Below are 19,440 nucleotides of genomic sequence, written 5' to 3'. Positions count from 1 at the left end.
TTTTTTTTTTTTTTTAAGTATTTTTTCTATATTTCCATGTCTACATTAAAATAAATGCTGCAGTTCTCAAAAGGAAGATTCAGGAAGGGGCACTTTTTCCCTGTCGTGCCACTTTCTGGTTAAGCCTCACACTGTCCACCTCTGTTCAGCCATTTAGACTTTAGTTGACAATGGTTGCATTCAAGTGCTTGACCGAACTGTGACTGCAAGTCAGGATGTACACGAGCAGAACTTGAAACCTTAATTCACCTATGAGTATCTTTCTCATTTAAACCATTTGTTCTGTTGTGAAATGTTAAAATGTTTCCAAGAGAAAGGTATTTTAAGAATAGAGAAGTCACCAAGGAGTCATCTTTCCACTCAGATTGTCCCGTGAACCCATATGACGTTAAAAACACTGCAGAACTGTGGGATGTTTTCATGATTCAAGAGTTAAAAATAAATAAATAAAATGAGATAACACATTACTCGCACATCAAACTCCAAGCATCTTATGTTTTCATAAAAAGATATTCTTTATTAAAACATCATGCGGATTCCATTTTCCCCAGCCACAAACGATTAGCAGTCAGACACAACAAATTTTTTACTTAAGGTCCTTTCATTCGATGGGAGCAGCGAGCACAGTGTCCAGAGCGCTCTGAGCCTCTTTGATCTGCTGCTGCAGTCTCTGCTTCATGGCCTCGTTCTGGGCCTTCTTCAGCATGTCCTGCATGTCTCTGATGGACGCCCGGTAGCCGGGGGCGTTGTGAAACACTCGGATGGCCTTGTCGCCGCTGCACGCCAAGAAGCGTCCGTTAATATCGAATCTGAGGTCGGTGATCTCCATGCTGTGGACGCCGTGGAGCTCCTCCTCCAGCCGCCCGCTGGCGGCGTCGTACATGGCCACGTTGCAGCCGTCGCTGACGGCCACCACCCGGCCGTCCGGAGACAGAGCCACCAGGCTGCCTTCAGATGAGGAGCAGGGAACCGTCTTCAGGAGGTAGGGATCCTGCTGCTTCTTATACTCCACATCTGTGTTCCACAGCTTCCACGTACCGTCCTTCGAGACGGTCACCATTCTGATAAATGAAAGGAATGAAAGGACATCAGTTATATGCACATAAATAAATAAATAAAGGCCTCTCTAAAGCTCATTTGTTATCTATATGTTGTTTATTTCATCTGTACAAGAAGAAAAGTATAAATGTACTAGTAGAGATCTAAGTGGTATCAGTCTTTTCATCTGTCACCAAGATGGAAAATGATTTAATTTCCTAAAAAGTGATAGTCTTTTAAACTCAATTGTTGTGTCCCGCTGGCCTTTCACTGGCGGAGCCTCAGTGTCTTTTGTAACTCTGGTGTCTGTCTCCGCAGATCTTGATGTCATAAAGTGACAGACACCAGAGTCACAACAATAAACTGCACTTAGACAAAGAGGCGACACGTTACGAGAACGAGTTCTTTATCCACGTGTGATTAATGCGACCAAGTCCATGTACCAGTGAAAGACAGGGAGGGTTCAGATGAGCACCCCACAGCGTTTTTTTTTTTTTTTTTTTTTTTAAAAAGAGCTTGATTTACTTGTGAGAGTCGTTGGAGAAGGCGAATGCATGAACTCCTGCAGAGTGTCCTTTCAGGTCGAAGGCTCTCACCACCTCCCTGAACTCGCCTCCTTTGCCGAAGCAAACCTCCCACACCTTCACGTCGGGAGTGAAGCCGCAAGACGCCACAAACCTGAGCACAAAAACACACACAGCACAGGAAGTTACACATCTACCTGAGCCACACACAGACTGAATTTTTTATTGTAACATTTTAACATGTGATTAAGGTTAAAAATACCGTAAAAGGAAAACCGACCTGAAAACATCTGTGTTCTTATTTCTATTATTATTATTATTTCTAGACAAATATAATGGACCTACAGTGTCTTTGAAAGCTTTCATCTGTATATATTTGAATATATTTCAAGTATAAAGTTTGCAGTGATGGAGAGAGAAGTCAAACCTGCCACATGGGGAGATAGCAGCATAAGAATTAGTGATCTGGTTGGTGTTGATAGAGGCCAGTATGTCTCCTTTCAGGTCCCAGATGTGGATGGTGGTGTCGGTGGAGGCGCTCATGATGAACTTGCCTGCAGAGAAAAGAGAGAGAATCGCTCTTAAAAAAAAGTGAGGGACGCAGTAGAAATCTGATTTAATTGTCATGATTTTCTGTACCTGTCTCTGCGATGCCGATGTTGAGGATGGGGGCTTTGTGTTTCTGCGGGAAATCCTCGGGGGCAGATTTGAAGTTCAGAGTGCCGTCGTCCTTCTTGGTCATTTTGAAGATTCGAATAGCGTCTCCGTTGGCCAACCAGGTGATGAACGCCCTGAGGGAGGTTAAAAAAAAAAAAAAAAAAAATCAGAGCTCTGTACACAAGTTGTGTTTGAGTAACTGCTGCACACAATATGTAATTTTCTTCTGATTTCATTGACAAAAGCCATTATAGTATTATAAGTATAACACATTTTACTGCTTACTACTTAGAGTGATTCTGAGTTTTGTGAAAGAAACTTCAGGTTAAGGAGGTTAAGGATTAATTGTTATATTAATGTGGGACTTGCGTCCACTGATGAGGAAGAGCTCAGTTGTTGTGTGGTAAACAAATCCACACAGGAGAATCATTTCACATCACCTTAACCTTTATGGTTAAGGTTAGTTAAGTGACAGACAGAGGTCGTTTCAAGTCATTTATCATAGTACTAAGGAGCAACAGACCTGGAATCTGGGCTGAACCGGACCAGTGTAGCGTGATCCAGCTCAACGTTCGCCCTCAGACACTTGTGCTCCCGCTCCAGGAAGTCTTTGGTGCTCCAGATCCGGACGGTGCGGTCGTCGGCGCAGGACGCCAGGTACTTCCCGTTGCTGCTGAAATCGAGGCACGTGATGTTCCCGCTGTGGCCCTGAGGAGCACGAAGCACACGTTCAGTAAAATTAAATAAAAGTAAATACACTCCAGCTGGAAATTCATTATTTTCAGTCTGTGGTGCAGTTTAATTGGACACCTGAGAAATGTTTTCTAGTTTTCTGTCCATTTATATCAATGAGTGAAGAATAAATAGAGACATTAAGCAAAAATCAGGCTCTCTTGGACCTCGGACAAGGTCTTAAAATGTCTATTTACCTTCAGGGAAGCGGCCAACAGTGGATGGCTGAAGCTGTGCTGCGACGGTTTATCTTTGCGACTGCGCTGCTTCTCCTGCTTCGGTTTCTTGGACGCATGGCCCTTCACAGCACTGCTCTCAGCTGAAACACAAACAGGAGCAATAAGAAATGACCCCTGAAACTGCATAAAATGTCAATGTCCCACATTCGTCACAGGATAAACCTCAGTAGACGAGGAAAATAGCAATCGCATATATTTCACAGCTTGTAATTGACAACTAATTCAACAGTACAATAGAAGAAAGGCCAACAGATACCCAAACCACCTCCAAGTAATGAATTGCAATGCAACTTATCTCTATCAACATTATAAACCATATTAGGCAATAAAAACATATAATATTTAATTAGTCCTGCAGAAGTACTGCAATTTGTTAATGAAATAATGATTTATGGCTTGCTTTTAATTTATTTTTTTTTATTGCAGTGGCTTGTCCGTGTACATATATGTATTTAACCATGGCTCTCCGTCTGACCTCATACTCTCAGTAATGAAATGAACTTTGTGATCAATAAAGTGCGTTAAAAAAATTGCTATGACTCAACAAAAACTAGAGCTCCTATTGGTCCGATATGTGAGCGACAGGTGCCTCTAAAAGTTGTTTTAGTTGGTGACATGCCTTTTGTGTCATCTTTGTAGATGAGCAGAGATCACGAGGCTCTTATGTTCTGAATGAATGAAGCGACCAAAGTCGCTGTCAGTGTCGCTGAGCCCCCTCCCTCCCTCCCTCCACCTCAGCAGCCACCGCTTGGTTTAGCTGGTTAGAGTTACATTAGCTACATTAGCTAGCCCGGCTCTTACCGGCAAACTCCGCCGCCTGCTCCGTTTCCTCTCTTAATTCCTCTTTCCGTTTGCCTACGGCTAATGCAACGAGAATAACCAGCGCCCCCAGCAACAAAGTCAAGGCGACCAAAGCAGCTACTTCCATGGTCGAGGTATTTCTGCCACGTATTTTCACCACCGTTATCACTCTACTAGCCCTCACTACCACTTGGGCACTGCGCATGCGTACACGTGTTCGTCTCCGTTTAATGCTGCGTTCATCCAAACAGTCTAACTCGTAAATAATAGAGCTGCACTTGAGAGAAACCCCGTTCACCTCATATTCCGCTATGCAGTTTAAATTTTAGTGATTAATGTTAACAGCCTTTGACATTTCAAGAATGTGTTGGCAGTCTAGTGTCATGTTTATTGCCGCCCGACGTTAATTCAAATTAAAATTCACCGTGAACTCTCGTCGTCACCATTATTACGTGTTCTCCGACATTCGGTGAATGCAGCATTAAAAGACAAAGACGTCAGTGATTGTCGCCACCTAACGGACTGGAAGTAGACGTGTGTTTCTTTAGTTATTTAACTATTACAGACAACTCCAGATGTGCTTTTTCATTTGTTTTAGTGCAAAATAAATAAGTAAATTAGGAGAATATTTATATTTAATAAACTATCCTTGAAAAAAATTTAATTTCTTAAGAAAGGTAAGTGCAATTTGATCCTATTGCTGTCTGCTGTTTATTCCAGGTTCTTGGTGTTGTGTTGTACTCACTTCTCTTTCTCAAACACTGGACAAATTAGAGATAGCAGTTATTTTCTTTGAATAACTGCAGTCTTTTATGTAATTTTCACACTTTCACACGCAAATTCATGCTGCGGGACTTATGTTGGACACCTGTGTAGTGAAGTGTTAAAAGCACTCAGTTACCAGTATTTATCCTTTATTTAAAATCCTGCTCAAGTATATTTGAGATAGTGGAGGGAAAGCTACAATACATTAATCTAAAATATATTTAAGTCTATGGAAACTCTCAGCTAAACTACAAGTACTTCAGAATCATACATTTAGCATTTAAGAAAATGCGCTTATTGTATCATTACTATTCAAATTTTAGTTTCTTTTTTCCACTCACTATTTGATTACAGCATGTATCATGAATCATGGGTGTTTTTTTTGGTGGACTGGGCCCATATGTTTTCCCTGACCGGCAGTATTTTGCAGCACCATGCATATTAAAAGGTTTGGCATGAAACTGAAATAAAAACTAAAATGACACAGACGGACTTTTTATGTTTCTTCAAATCGCACATCTTATGCAGCCTCCCTCATTCCAAACATACAAGCACAATGATTTGTTAGACACAGTCTGCGGATACTAAAATGTGACTTGTATGTGGAGCAGGAAACATCAGCCTTGTTAAAATCAGCTCATCCTGGCCTCTTTTATCATTCATTACGGTAATTAGTGCATATCAATTCTAAACCTTGGAAATAGTAGTTTGATAGACTGAGCATTACTCATGGTGCAGAAATAGAGAAAAATTATCAGTCAGTGGAGATATCGACATGATTAAAACAGGATGCTTTAAGAGAGGGTTACCATTTTCAAGAAATATATTAATCTCAAGTTAAAAATATTTTAACATATGAGTCGTAATGATGCTTTTTAAATTAGCGTTACGCATTTAAGCTGCCAGCAGTCATAATGTTGTGGCTGATCGGTGTACGTCAGACTCTGCAGGACTCGGTGGAATGAGACGTTGAAGGTTTCAGCGGTTTCTTGTTGGAACATCCAAAACTCAGTCTTTATTATTTCAAAATTGACCATCAGAAACTGCATCAGATATACTGCTCACTTTAACAACAAGAGATGGTTATTCTTGATAAAACAGCAGACAACCGATTTATTACCAGGTTTGCTTGACAAAAAAAAAAAAGAAACAAAAGAAAAAAAAAATTGCTGAAATGATGGTACAAGTAAAAAGAGTTAACAGAAGAATCCCTGCATCACGGTGAAGATTCCTACTTCAACAGATCTGAGTAAATCTGATGGTGAGTTAACGCAGTGTGATCCGTCGTTAAGGGGTGAAGATGCAAATTAATTAAAACTTCTCTATTTACTACGGTACATCTGTATTGACAGTAGTTGAAGGTAAAATCTCGTCGTTTTTTTTTTTTTTTTTTTTTTTTTCTCAGTGAATTAACAAGGATTCAGTGCCTGGGAGTAAAAGAGAGAGGTAGTCTGGCACAAACACACACATCTCAGGGTTTTTAAGATGGTACAGGTTCTATTTCGCAGGCATGACGCTGAAGAGTTGGCTTTGGTTTGTCAGCACAAGTCAAGAGTAGCCATCCTAGTCACACACCGACCTGCTAAACTACATCAGTGTTGGCAATTGCTATTAAAAAAAAAAACAAAAAAAAAAAACAAAAAAGCCATCCACAGGAGGACTCTGGGAATGCTCGCGATGACAAAAAGAGTATGAAACATGAACACCAGGGTCTGCACACACTACATTAAGACATTGACTAGGTTGCCCTTTAAGTGCAGAGAAACACACACATTCATTTACAGGGTCAGAGAGCCAATTAAAAAAATAATTTAAATGCAAACGTCTCATCACTTCACATTTACGCTGTAGTTTGTGTACCTCATCCGAACCCGCCTGTGCATTTTCACCCCCCCCCCTCCCGCGTGGACTCATTCAGAGAACGTACTCAAACACTCGGTAACATACAAACCAGAAGTGAGCACTTCACGTAAAAAAATAAATGTTTGAGCTGAGACTTCTTCTCGTGTCTTTTCACTGGCTCAGCTTTCTCCTTAAGACGAACCAATGGGAGTGTCCACACGCTGAAAAAAGGAAACAGAACTTTGGATATGCTTTTGTTCAAACTATTCAAATCGTCTTTCCTCTCTATTCAAGTACAGTACATCGTTACATCGGCCTCTTTCTCCTTTGCTGCTACATTCCCTCACTGGGCCATGTAGTCATCCAGGCAGCATGAACTCAGCAAGCTGGTGTGCTCTTTCTAACTCCTCTGCAAACACACAACGCTTTGGGCCAGCACAACCCACTTTGAGGAGGAGGAGGAGGAGGAGGAGGAGGAGGAGGAGGAAGGGGGAGGGGGAAGCAGAGGGCATGGTGGCGGCCTGATTCGGGGATGTTGGGCTTAGAACAGAGCAAAGTTCGCCAGGCCGACCTGGCGGCAACAGCTGGAGTCCTCTGAAAGCGGTGTTGGGTGCGTGCAGCAGGTTATTTCTTCCTGTTGTGCGGCCGTCGGGCCTGAAGCCTCTGACGAGCCCCGGTCGGCTTCGATCCGGCTCCGATTGAGAAGGAGGCAGTCGCTGGAGAACCTGAAACATCGAAAACAAACAAAAAAAGATGCATTAAGCTTCAATTTTAGCTCCACAGGTGGAGTCTGTGTTGTAGGAACAACACCATAAGGATTTACACTTGTATAGAGATCGATTTATAGCCTCCACTGACTTTAAATCCTAAATTAAATCACAGATAAAATCATGCACCCATCAATCGTAAACTGTTAAACACTGGCTCATAATTCACTGATCTGTAACGTTGACGTGCTTCAACATTGTGATTTTATTGTTGCCTTTGTGTTTTAACAGTGTGAAACTTTTGTCGTTGTTGTCTGAAGATGTTTTGTAATGATGTATTTGTATGTTTTTAGGTGTGCTTGTTTGTTTTATAGTATAGTGCTCAGGGACTACAGATGAAAATTAGCTAATAGCTAACTCTGCTATGGCTGAGAGCTGAGCACCGTCCCTGTTAAATAAACACATAAATATATATATACTGCTCAATAGTGAGCATCCACAACTAGAATAAGCTGAAACATCTCTACCTGCATCAACGACTTACCAAATGGAACAGCGTTGAAGCCTTGGGCCGGAGTTCCAGGACTTCCGAAGGGAATTGGACCTGCAGCAGCAGCAGCACCCTGGCTGAAGGATGGAGTAGACATCCCTGCAAAGAAAGGAGTACAGAGTTTAACCACACAAACAACCACTGCTGTGATAGAACAATTAAAAAAAAGAACAAAAAAACAATAATGTCAATGGAAAAACGCATGAACCTGCAGAGTTGTGGACAATGACGGGAATCAATTAGCTCATTATTATTTTTAACAGCTACTCAATGAATGCACAGTTTTCATTCACATTTTTTCATTATTTTGTACCAAGAATAATAAGATAATGATTTTAAATTAGAACACGGGAAGATTTTTCACCCAGATTTATACATCACTCCAAATTCATCCATCCGTACTCTTACCAAAAGCTGGTTTGTCTGTAGCAGCAGCAGCCCCAAAGTTGAAGCTTCCCATTTGCGGTGCGGGATTATTGGAAACCGGCGTTCCGAACTGGGGGCACGGCATAGCAGCACCGAAGTTAAATCCACCGGACGCTGGCTGAGCGGGGCCCGAGGCGGCCGGCTGAGGAGCAGCGCTCCCGAACGCGAAGGTGCCTGAGGAGGAGCTCTGAGTCTGGGTCGCTGCACCGAAGCTCGGTGGAGCTGAGGGAGCAGCTGAGGGAGCAGCGGTGCCGCCGAAAGCAAAACCAGCGTTGCCGGCTCCGAACGTCGGTTTCGCTGGGGTCCCGAACGTGGCTGCCGTCGTGACGGCGGCTGCCCCAAAAGTGAAAGGGGCCGGGGTGGGGTTGGAGGCGGCAGCAGCGGCGGCAGCAGCAGCAGCAGCTGCAGCAGCGGCGGGTGCTGCACTACCGCTTCCAAAATTGAACGGCTTGGGCGTCGCCGCTGACGAGCCAAAGTTTGGCTGAGCAGCTGCTGCCTCAAATGTCGGCTTTCCAAAAAAGTTGGCCGACTGGGTGGTGGAGGCAGCGGTGGTGGAGGCCGTGTTGGCCATGGCGAAGCCTCCGAACGAAGCAGACGTCGTGTTCTGGTTGGGTGCCGCCTGGCCGAAGTTAAAGCTCTTCTGGCCGGCGGCTTGAGGGTCCGGCTGTGCGCCGCCAAACGTGAAGGTGCCCTTGTTGGGGGCCGTGGTAACAGCAGCAGCAGCAGCAGCAGCAGGAGGTGGGGCAGCTGCTGAAGCTGTGGTGGCAGCAGCTCCAAACTGAAACGTGGTCCCCATGTTAGGGGCTTGAGCCGAGGCCGTGGAGCTGGTACTCGTTGTGGATGGTTTGGACCAGTTTCCGAAGAGGGATTTCACAGCTGGCGGGGCTGCGGTCTGTGTAGTGGTGATGGAGCCCGTGGAGGCTGGGCCAGTGGGGGTGTTGGTCAAGCCGGGGAAAACGGATGCGGCTGCTGTGGTGCTGCTCGTTGAAACACCAAACATCGAAGATGTGCTACTTGAAGGAGCTGTAGAAGCGGGGTTGGTAGCTGTGAGGGGTGACGACTGTCCAAAGCCAGCCCCTGCAGAGGCGTCTCCGAAGATGGGCTTGAAACTCGGGACCGGGGGTTTGCTTTCTGAAGCAGTTGTAGCTGAGGAGGTGCTGACAGCAAAGATGGGCTTGAACCCTGAAGCCAGCAGAGGGTTGCTGTTACTGGCTGACTGGGAGCCGCTGGCAGCGGCGGCAGCTGCAGTGACTGGGTTAGAGGCTGAAGTGGCTGAAGGGGCGCTGGTCTGGCCGGCCAGCCCGAACAGGCCTGCTCCCGTTACAGGCGGCGTGCTGCTGGGAGCCTTGGAGACCTGGTTCAGGACCTGGGTGAAGGCAGAGGGCAGCTCCGCACTAGCAGAGGAGGCCGGAGGCTGGTAGGGAGGAGGGAGCTTCGGGGAATTCACCGTAGTCAGTGTCTTTAAGTTTGAGCCACTGAACTGTACAGGTGTGGTTGACGCAGACGCTGAAAGATACGGAGGGAAAATCAAGTCAGCATGAGAAATAAAGGGTCTTCTAGATAAAAGATATATGAAATGTAACTACATCAATTGATCATACCTGTGGTTGCACTAGCAGCTGACGTGGAGCTAGTAGGAGTAGTAATCTTCATCCTTAGAGCCTCCAGCAGTGGGTTGGAGGCTGCAGGTGTTGCACTGCCGCTGCTGCCTGGGCTGGGATCCAGGTTGATGACTGGCACGGTAGAGCTGGAGGATGTAGGCAGGGGAGCTGCCAGGAGGCTGCCCAGGGTGGTGGTGGTGGTGGCAGAGATGGTGGAGGAGGCTGGCTGGGTGGAAGTGGTGACTGGGGGAGGCGCAGGATTCTCTGGCTCTGGAGCTAAAAAGGAATAATTTATGATTTAACAATAAGGGTCACCGACGTGCTGAGGGCTTATTTCTTCCATTTTCACTAACAATGACTGAATGAATCCATTTGTGAATGGAAGCAACAAAGAGGAAGTTTCAAAACCTTTTTTTACTCTACTTCTTCTTCTACTTACCAGGTGTCTCCAGGACCTTCTGGATCTTACTGATAGCAGCCTTCTTCTCCTCATCCAGATCTTTCGCAGTGATGGTGTAGCCCAGCTCAGGAGGAGGAGGCTGCACACGAAACAAGTAAAAACAACAGTAAAACATAAGAATTTCTGCAACAGTAATCTCCGAGTATATGAAGAAAGTCTGAGCACGGGGGCCACTTCTTACCAGAGAGATCTGGTCGTCTCTGTGGCTGGACACCAGCTGGATCTTTCGTTTTCTTTTCCCCCCACTACCGCTGGAGTAGGATGAGGTAGGGGCCGGGGCCTTGGGGGCTGGAGTCAGCTTTGCTGTGACATCATCATATAATATTAATAATATTTACCTAAATCCAACTTAAAAACAAAAACACGGCGTCTTTATTTACAGAACAAAGCAATTTGAAGCCTTAACACTTATTTAAAGTTTGATCCTGCCTTCAGTGAAACATAATTGCAGCTGGATGAGTATCTGCACTAATGTTACTCGTGCTAAGTGGCTCGATCTTTAATGGAGGTTCAGTGGATGAAATGAGAGCACCGCAGCAAATCGCTCTCCTCACATTACCTTACAACGTAAGAGGGATTTGCTTTTATTTCTTTTTATGTAAGCCGTAAAAAAAAAATAATACAATCACCGCAGATTAAGGATACTTACAAGTAACAGGTGCCTTGTCAGAGGCTGTATGATCTGACCTCACTGAGGATGCTGAGCTGGGAGACTGCCCGTCGTCCTCTCTGGGAATAAAACCACAAATTAAAACCTGTAGTGTTAGATTAAATGTAGGTGACTGGGTGGAGGCGGGCGGTGACATACCTGGGTCTTTTGGCGGCTCCCTCTGGAGTCTGAGAGCGAGATGATCCGGGGCTGGAAAGAGGGGAGCTGGGTGCGGATGGTTTCTTCCACTGTGAAGGTAAACACAGTTTCAGAGCTCTGCTTTGTTTCTGCATGAACATGTGCACCGTAATGAAGCCGGTAAGTGTTACCTGGCTGAGGCCTTGGGAAGAGCTGTAGGAGCTTTGGATAGCATTCCTCCTGGTGCCTGGAGTTCCTCTTGGGGAATGAACCACACAGCCAGAGCTGATGGAGGACGTGCGAGACCTCTTCATGAAGGACTCCTCCGCCACTGAGATCATCCCTCTTTTCAGGCTTCCAGGCCTGGAGAAAGGAACACGTTAGACAGTCACACCACACAACCCTGAGCACTATGAGCGTCTCATGCACAAGAGGAGGAGGCTGCAGAAAAGTAGAACTCACTTAGGAACAAGCTGTGACGGTGTCCCATTGGGTAAAAGACGCTCGAAGGCGGAGTGCGCGCTTCCGCCGCTGTCGTTACGCCTTGAGAAATGACAATAGATTATAAACACGTGCTTCACTCAACTGAATGTATGACTCAAGTTCAGCAAATCAAGCCAACTTTCAGACTCTGTTGCAAGTCCGGTACCTTCTTTTGCTTTTCTGCTCAGTTGTGAAGCTCCTGTCCTCGTCCTCCACTTCTCTCTTGCGGCTTTCCTTCAACACCCGGAGGACACTTTCTCTGGAGCAGGGGTCTGCAGGCGCCCTGGCAAAACTGGTGCAGCTCAGATGGTCAAAGCTGAAAACAAAACAGGAACACGGCGCAACTCTGGTCAGGTTAGAAACTCCACATAACGGCGCAAACCATGAAACTGGATTTTAATAAGCATGAATCAAAGTACTAGAAACTCAAACCAATACAACAAGGGAAGACCTGATCAAGTTTGTAAAACAGTAGAAGAAGAAGAGGTGTGGTTTTAGTTTACTGCAGAAAAGATTTGATCATTTTAATGTTTGCTTTTGGCCCCGACACCAATTGGGACAAACCTCAATAGTTCATTGCTCAATACATTAAAAATAACGCAACCTTGCGCAAACGCTGCACCAAGCCTCGACAAATAACGACTGCGCGTCAACGTAACGAAAACCTGCGTGTAGAGACCTGGGGCTGCTGTAGTCGGGCCTGGCGATCTTGACTGTGACGGGGCTGAGGGCGGCCGGGGAATTTCGAGGGCTGAGGATGTTTTTCTTTCTGAAGCCGTCCCACTTCACGGGAGGCAGCACTCCCACGGACGAGACGCCCGGCTGCTGCAGGGGGTAGTGGCGCTGGGGGGTGATGGTGAACCTGCCCATTGTGCCCGGTGGCTCCCTGTGGAGGTGAGAAAAAAGCAATGTGATATCTGTGTGCAAGACTGTTAGTTCATGTTTACTATTATACCCAGAGTACAGGATATGATTATGTTATGTTTCATAAACACACAAAAATATAACCATTGAGCTAAAAGATTTTCAATTATTAACAATATTGTAAATCCGTGTATATACAAGTTATTAGTTTAGATTACACATTGATACTTTTATGTTTTACCTTGTGTGCTATGTGGAATTATTACTGTTTCTACTGTAGTGTTTTTGTTTTTACTATTAGCTGCAGGTTCAACTATACATTTCACTGTACATTATACCATGAATAACTGTGCATGGACGAATGAAACCTATCTTATCTTATAAAGCCTTTCACACGGACTACAAGTTTCTCATTGTTGTTGTAGTAGCAGCAACAGTATTTTTAAAATATCTGAGCTAAAAGTTTCAAATACATATGCTACATGCTGGATAACCTGTAGGGACAATTATAGATATAAACCATTTCGAAGCATTTATACTTCATTGTTTATGACATTTCTCAAGGCGCAGGAGTTAATAATTAAAACCCGCCAAGAAGTTGAACCGTATTTGAATACCAATAACCACCGCCTCCAAAGGACGGGGCTAGCTTACGTCGAGACAGCGTGATTTGATTTGAACTAACCCAGCAAATGAAAGCCTCCTGTTCGGGGTATAGACGGCATGGTTGGGTCTGGACAGTTTCTCCCGTAGTTGTTCTCGGGGGTTTCTCACGGGTCTCGGCCTCCCGGAGTCGGCGGCCGGACTTTCGGGTTTCCCGATGTAGCTCCCCATGAGGAAATCCCGGGGGCTGAAAAGAAACGAGTCACTTGCTAACGCGTCCCTTCGATAAATCCCAGTTTCACCGAATCTTTGTCTAAAGTGTCCTTCTGGCTCCCGGTGCTCGTTTCTGTTACTGCTGCTCTTCGTTTTCCTCCGTGCGGGTACCGACACGCCGGTCACCCCCCAACCCCAAAACAAGCGCCGGAGCACGGCTGGAAGGTTCAGGCCAGCTCGTGGATTCTGGCCTAATCTAGCGGTGGGAGGTTCTCCGCTGTGATAATAACAAGCAAAACAACAACCTGCGAGAATTAAAGTCGCGTAAAGAAAAGTAGGAATATAATAAAAAGCCAGACTAACTACGCCTAGAGCAGAAAGAAGCGCTAAATGTTTCTCTCTAGGTGACATGGCGGCAACGCGCCGCCGGAGGACTCTCATATCCCATCATGCTGTTCTCCCGACATTTCTTCTTCGTTGTTGGAATTGAGGGCGTCCACGTTGGTTGTTCACGTACAATGGCGCCATCTTGTGAGCTGGGGTTTAATTGGTGTCGAAGTCGTTTTAGTTCACGGGCCACATAAAACCCCAATTTGATCTAAAAAATACAACTTATAAATAACGACAACGTGTTTCCCTTTGTTTTAGTGCAAATAAGTAAATTTTAAGTTAACTGTGCACCAATAAATCTACTTTTTGCACTGCCTTATTTTTGCACAAACTACTACCTCGCATTTTATAATCTGAGTAATGATATATATAGAGAATGTCTTTATATTTCTTTTTTCCACTATATACCTCAGAGTGGTGCTATTATTATTATATTGTATATTCTTTCAACTTTAATATTGTTTGTATATATTCCGGTCTAATTCTGTGCTACTGTGACGAGGAAATTTAAAAATGTCTTATATTTTATTATGAAAGTATTTGCATTTCATGAACTTAGAATTTAATAATCCACAAGGGAAATTACTTAGTCACAGTAGCACAGAGAAGAAACATCCCAGCGTCCCTGATTTTAAATTAATCCAGTGTCTGTGAAGCTACTCGGTCATCCAGGTCATGGTACAACTGATGTGAAGTTTAGAGTTTTATTAGCAACATCTGTGGATGGAGGCCACCTCAAAATTACATGATTAGATACTGTCAACAGGCAGATTTGCCACACTACTACTTTCTCAGCTACCCAGACAAAACCACAGACATTTGGGTTTAGGAGGATGTTTATTTTCATTCTGAAATATGAAGCATTTCTTAATGTAAAATAGATCAAATGGAAACATAATTACATATAACAGAGAAACCATAGAAATAACGGCTACCTTGAGATTAGTATTTATATATGATGTCAGGGAATAATGCACTTATTGATGAACAGAAAGAGGTGCTGGAAGCCAAGAAAGGCTGCAATGAGTCAAAGTAAATCCTTTACTTTTTAAAATAATTCATAAACCATGTTAACAAAACCTGCTTTCATTTTCTAAAACATAACTTCTCGGTTTTGTTGGCTGTGCTTCTGTCTTCTGCGCTGAGCAGGGACATTTGGACTTCGAAAGTTTTGTCAAATGCGCTGTAGTCCACACGAAACGCGCCCTTGTCTAAAGAAATGCACGACTCAAAGCGATGGCCCCACAGGATCTCGTCCTCTGTGTAGGATGTTCTCGCCTGGCACGTCATACCTGCAGCACAACAGAGCAAGAGAGCGTCACTAAAACTTCACTTTATAAGGAAAAAAACACCTGATAAACCCTGAGGGTCGTGGTCATACCCAAGACTGAGCTGAAAAAAATGCTCCAGCCCCAAACATTAGTGTTATGGAAAATAGCTCATTTGACTTTTTTTTCAACAGTGACTTCAAGTAATCAAACTGGCATTTAAAGTGTTAAAATTACTCAAAATTATTAAATTATTTTTGATAGTTTTGTAAAGTTTTGTAAAATGCTAAAGTTGTTGAGTTGTGAGACTTATGCAGAACAAAATCAGAAAAAATATTGATCTGTTAAGTTTTTATTGCAGTTTAGTCAGACGATTTGTTGTAAGAGTCAAAATTGGTCAGTGTGTGTGGATTTTATTCAAATTTGTAGAGATAGGATGTTACAAAAATGTGCAAATCCAACGGGCCAATGCGCAAATGAAAGGAATATTCTCAATGGACAAAAATGTCCCTAAGGTCGTCACTATGTGTTCACTGACCAGAGACCAGAGACCAGAGACCATGCATGGCCTTTCCATCCAACGACTCTTTGTAGATGTTGGAGACCAAACATAGTCGTGTTAAAATATGACGACACAAGAATAACTTCTCCCAACCTGATGCCTCCACGATGCCCTCCAGGATGACAATGATCTCAAACATCTCCCTCTTCAAACGCTCGGCCCCGACCCTCCAGAAGGGGCTGCTCTCGCTGATGACATGGGTGATGGTCTGGGGCTCCACCAGGAGCAGCCGGTCCCCGCCGGTGTCATAGCCCAGGTTGATCTCCGACTGCTCCAGCGGGATGAACTCGCCCTCTTTCGTCTGCCTGGACTTGATCAGCTTGGCCCGGATCTTGGCGTCCACCATGTGGCTCGCCCTCAGGTCGCCGATGCGGAAGAGCATGCACAGCTTCTCGTCGCGCTCGCACACGACGCAGTGCTTGCTGAAGATCAACGTCTGGGCCCTCTGCTGCGGCCGGGAGATTTTGACAAACATGCAGCCGACCATGAGGGCGTCGATCATGGAGCCGAGGATGGACTGCACCATCAGGAGCAGCGTGCCCTCGGGGCAGTTGGCCGTCACCATCCTGTGGCCGTACCCGATGGTCCTCTGGCTCTCTAGCGACAGCAGCAGGGCCGAGAGGAAACTGTCTACATTCACAAAGCACGCAGGCCACTGGGGGTCATGGACGTGAGCGATGTCGTCTCGCAGCCAAGCGCCGAAGAAGTAGATCCCGCCGAAGGCCACCCACGTGAGGATGTAGCACATGGTGAAGACGAGGAGGAACCAGCGATACTTGAGGTCCACTAACGTGGTGAAAATATCTGAGATGAAGCGACTCTTGTCTTCGATTCGACCCAGATTGACCCTGCACTTTCCATCCTTGGTGACGTAACGCTGCCTCTGATTGCTGGTGGTGGTGCACATTGAGTGCTCATCGCCCAGCAGCTTGCAGCGCTTCTTGTGACTCTTTGCAATGTTGAGCTTCTCCGTGGCAGAGATCGATATGTTGCTGCTGTTGGCGGAGCATTTCGACTGCCACCTGGAGCTGAAGCGTTTGAGGTTTTTGCTGCGATGCGAGTGCTGACGTTTGGGGGTCTCTTGTACTGCTACTGTTTCCGGGGGATCTGCTTGGATGGTGGGCTGCCGGGGAAGCTCTTGCTTGGCCAAAGCGGACTCTTGGCTGCAGGAGCTCTGGTCGTGGGCGGGAGAGGCTTCTTGGGAGGATGGGAGTGTCGGGCAGGTGATGTAGCTGTGGACCAGAGAGGCTCTCTTTGTGATCATCATGGAGGCAAACGTAGATTTAGCTGCAGCCTGAAATGATAAACAAGGAGTAATATTCATGAAATGCAATAATTAATTCACACGGAGATTCAAGGCTTTGAAAGTTTCCTCCAACTTGTGGAGGAGTTCAGGTTCAAGTTACTTTATTTGTACCCAACCAATACCTTAAAAAATTAAAATGTTCCTTCTTCGTTTTTATTTCTAGTTTGCTTTATATTCACCTCCTTTATGTCTTAATTGTATGTGTGTACATGTATAGGAAGGCATGTATGTGTATGTTTATATATGAATGTGTGTTAGATTTATTACCTATTTTTGTATTTGTATTTATTTATTTACTCATTTTATTTCTTAATAATTTCTTGTACTTTATTTATTCTTTTTTGTAACTTGTACTGCTTTGTGGCCTGTCATTCATTTAACATATAAAGTCATATGTCAGAAAAAAAATAGGCAAAAAATGCCACAATGTGCAAAATAGAGGATTACTCTTCTTCAAGCTTTGCTTCTTTTTAGACAAGGCAAAGGGGAAGGAGAGAACTCCTTCCTACTCGTTAGGTGTGAGTGTGAATGGCCCAACGACAGCAGCCCTCCAGAATAACGAATGAATGAATGAATGTGCTTCCAAGAAAAAACCCTGACCGTGATCCTGAGCCGTAACGTGTTAAGTGTTTCTTTACTTCCTCGTCAGCGTAGCACAAGGTTTCATCGGCCTGAAGTGGTCTGATCAGTGTCTCTGGTCTTATTACACATGCAGGGATTATCTGCAATCCACAAAATTAATCCGAGAAACACCAAAGAAACGCAGTGGATTTAAAAAGATTACCGACTGTATTTGCCTCAAAGGCTTAGAAGAAGTTTTGTCCAGATGTGGACGAGTAAAATGTGCTAAATAAATTCCCCGGCCTCTTGAGAACCTCGCATGTGTAACATCTGCACACAGCTGCTGAGAGGAGGCAACTGGACGGGCAGGAGTTTATTGGGAGGGCACAGGCAGATAAAAAAAGAAGTTCTTCTTACTCAAGTTAATCACTCAAAGCATAAATATCTATTATTTTAATTTTATTTCTAAATGTTGCTGGATGATTTTGAGCCACTTGCACCTGTATTAATTAGTCACAGTCTTTTTATTTTTTGTATTTTGAGATGTGGAGGACGATAAAAATTTGTCCTGCTCATACATTAACTAATACAAAATATCTTGATGCAATTATTTATAATTAAAATATTTGGAGTGGTAATGACAAATACAAATTGGATGGAAATATTTTATGACCATTTTCTATAACTTAAGTAACAACATTTAAAGCAGGTAAAATAGGAGTTTCCTTGAAAAAGCTCAAATTAAAAAAAAAACACTTTGCTCTTCTTTTGTGTTTAACTTATGAATTTTAAACTTAAACTCTTTGGTTTGGAAGCGACCACCTCCCGTTAGTTGCTTCCAAGAAACTTAGAGCAAATAAAAAATAGTTTAATCAATAAGATAATTAAAGGAAACTCAGAGCCAACTATTCTAATAACTGACTAAAAGATAAATGGCCTCTTCTTGATCTTTAAATAGCCACTGCTTCCTGCTTTTTCAAAGTGAAGATAAGATCAATGACAATAAAAAAAAGAAGAAAAAGTTTAGAGCCTTGGCGTTAATTCCAGACCCATTAAATAAAGTGGTACCAAATTACCCGTCACGAGCAACAGCTTAATTACGACAACAATTAAAAACAAAAGTAAACTCAGCCGAGGTAATGAATAAACGTCACATACCTCTGCAAAGCATCTTTTTTTGAGAGAGAGAGGATACGTCTGCCAGCAGAGTGTAACTTCCTCTAAGTCATGAGGTTGATTAAATGAAGGAGGAGACGGTCTGAGGGGATGAGCTGCTCCAGCTGTTTGTCTCCTCCTCCTGCACCAATGACAGCACAGACCGACAACATGACAACTGAGAACTTTACTGTAATATCATTGCTTTTAAAGTTAAGCTTGTCTACTTACAATATATAGTTTGCTAAATGTGCAAAAGGGAAACGCTCCTTCTTTTGACGAGCATAAATATGCACAACAATTGTTACTGGAATCTTTCCATTATATGTTATTTATTTTGTGTTTTTTGAATGCATTTTTGGATTTGGGGACCATTAGTGTTCACAGCACATTTAATACATGTGTTTTTTTTTTTTTTTTTAAGCTTAATCCTCAGAGGCGCTGCAGACAAGAGACAAGACTCCAGAAAGAGAAAGTCAAGCCCCTCAAATGAAAAGTCTTCCTATGATCTCATAAACATCTGGGCGCGTACTCTCGTTTATTTTTAACGGTATTGGAGAATTTTCTCTCTAGCACTGAAATTAAAGCCTAAGCCTCCTTCTCAGGCATCACGTGCTGCAAATAAATAAGATAAATCTGAACAGCTACAGGGTTTGTTTGTATAAGTTTGGTCTCATATTAAAGCTCAGACTTTTTTACAGCTAATGCAGAAATGAACATCCGCCTGCGCATTAAAAAAAATAAAAAAAAATAAACTTGTGGTATTTGAATTACCGTAATTTACCGACGGACAAAATTCAAAGTGTGGCTGAACGTTGGGAAGTTGCGCTTTCTGGAACAAAAAGCTGCCGTTACGGTAATGAAGACGCACCGTTGCTGCCGGGTGCAAGTTTTGGAGCGAAAAAC

At 43.9% G+C, this 19,440-nt stretch overlaps 3 protein-coding genes across 4 annotated transcripts; all 3 read right to left on the bottom strand.

The window, feature by feature from the left end:
- Positions 1-496: 496 nt before the first annotated feature.
- tbl2 (transducin beta like 2) lies at positions 497-4,203 on the bottom strand. The gene is made up of 7 exons (XM_047607039.1): positions 3,992-4,203; positions 3,149-3,270; positions 2,743-2,927; positions 2,202-2,353; positions 1,990-2,116; positions 1,564-1,716; positions 497-1,061 (listed from the first exon to the last, which is right to left on the bottom strand). Exons 1-7 carry the CDS (start codon positions 4,194-4,196, stop codon positions 602-604), a joined length of 1,404 nt encoding a protein of 467 aa, XP_047462995.1. The 5' UTR covers positions 4,197-4,203; the 3' UTR covers positions 497-601.
- Positions 4,204-5,741: 1,538 nt separating this feature from the next.
- pom121 (POM121 transmembrane nucleoporin) lies at positions 5,742-13,764 on the bottom strand. The gene is made up of 13 exons (XM_047606870.1): positions 13,162-13,764; positions 12,292-12,498; positions 11,779-11,928; positions 11,592-11,672; positions 11,321-11,492; positions 11,151-11,239; positions 10,992-11,071; positions 10,524-10,645; positions 10,322-10,421; positions 9,883-10,158; positions 8,264-9,787; positions 7,850-7,954; positions 5,742-7,323 (listed from the first exon to the last, which is right to left on the bottom strand). The coding sequence occupies exons 1-13, from the start codon at positions 13,731-13,733 to the stop codon at positions 7,223-7,225; spliced, it is 3,579 nt and encodes a 1,192-aa protein (XP_047462826.1). The 5' UTR covers positions 13,734-13,764; the 3' UTR covers positions 5,742-7,222.
- A 742-nt stretch (positions 13,765-14,506) lies between these two features.
- On the bottom strand, positions 14,507-18,693 carry LOC125021060 (G protein-activated inward rectifier potassium channel 3-like). Of its 2 annotated transcripts, XM_047606873.1 has the most exons (3): positions 18,538-18,693; positions 15,606-16,806; positions 14,507-14,974 (listed from the first exon to the last, which is right to left on the bottom strand). In XM_047606873.1, exons 2-3 carry the CDS (start codon positions 16,777-16,779, stop codon positions 14,769-14,771), a joined length of 1,380 nt encoding a protein of 459 aa, XP_047462829.1. In that variant the 5' UTR covers positions 16,780-16,806; positions 18,538-18,693; the 3' UTR covers positions 14,507-14,768. The 2 variants fall into 2 exon arrangements, with proteins under 2 accessions (XP_047462829.1, XP_047462828.1); XM_047606872.1 differs by lacking the exon at positions 18,538-18,693 and having other exon boundaries at positions 15,606-16,949.
- Positions 18,694-19,440: the final 747 nt, after the last annotated feature.

This window comes from Mugil cephalus, chromosome 15 (assembly GCF_022458985.1).
Source record: "Mugil cephalus isolate CIBA_MC_2020 chromosome 15, CIBA_Mcephalus_1.1, whole genome shotgun sequence".
Taxonomy (NCBI): Eukaryota; Metazoa; Chordata; class Actinopteri; order Mugiliformes; family Mugilidae; genus Mugil; species Mugil cephalus.
This window is presented reverse-complemented; position numbering and strand designations above follow the sequence as displayed.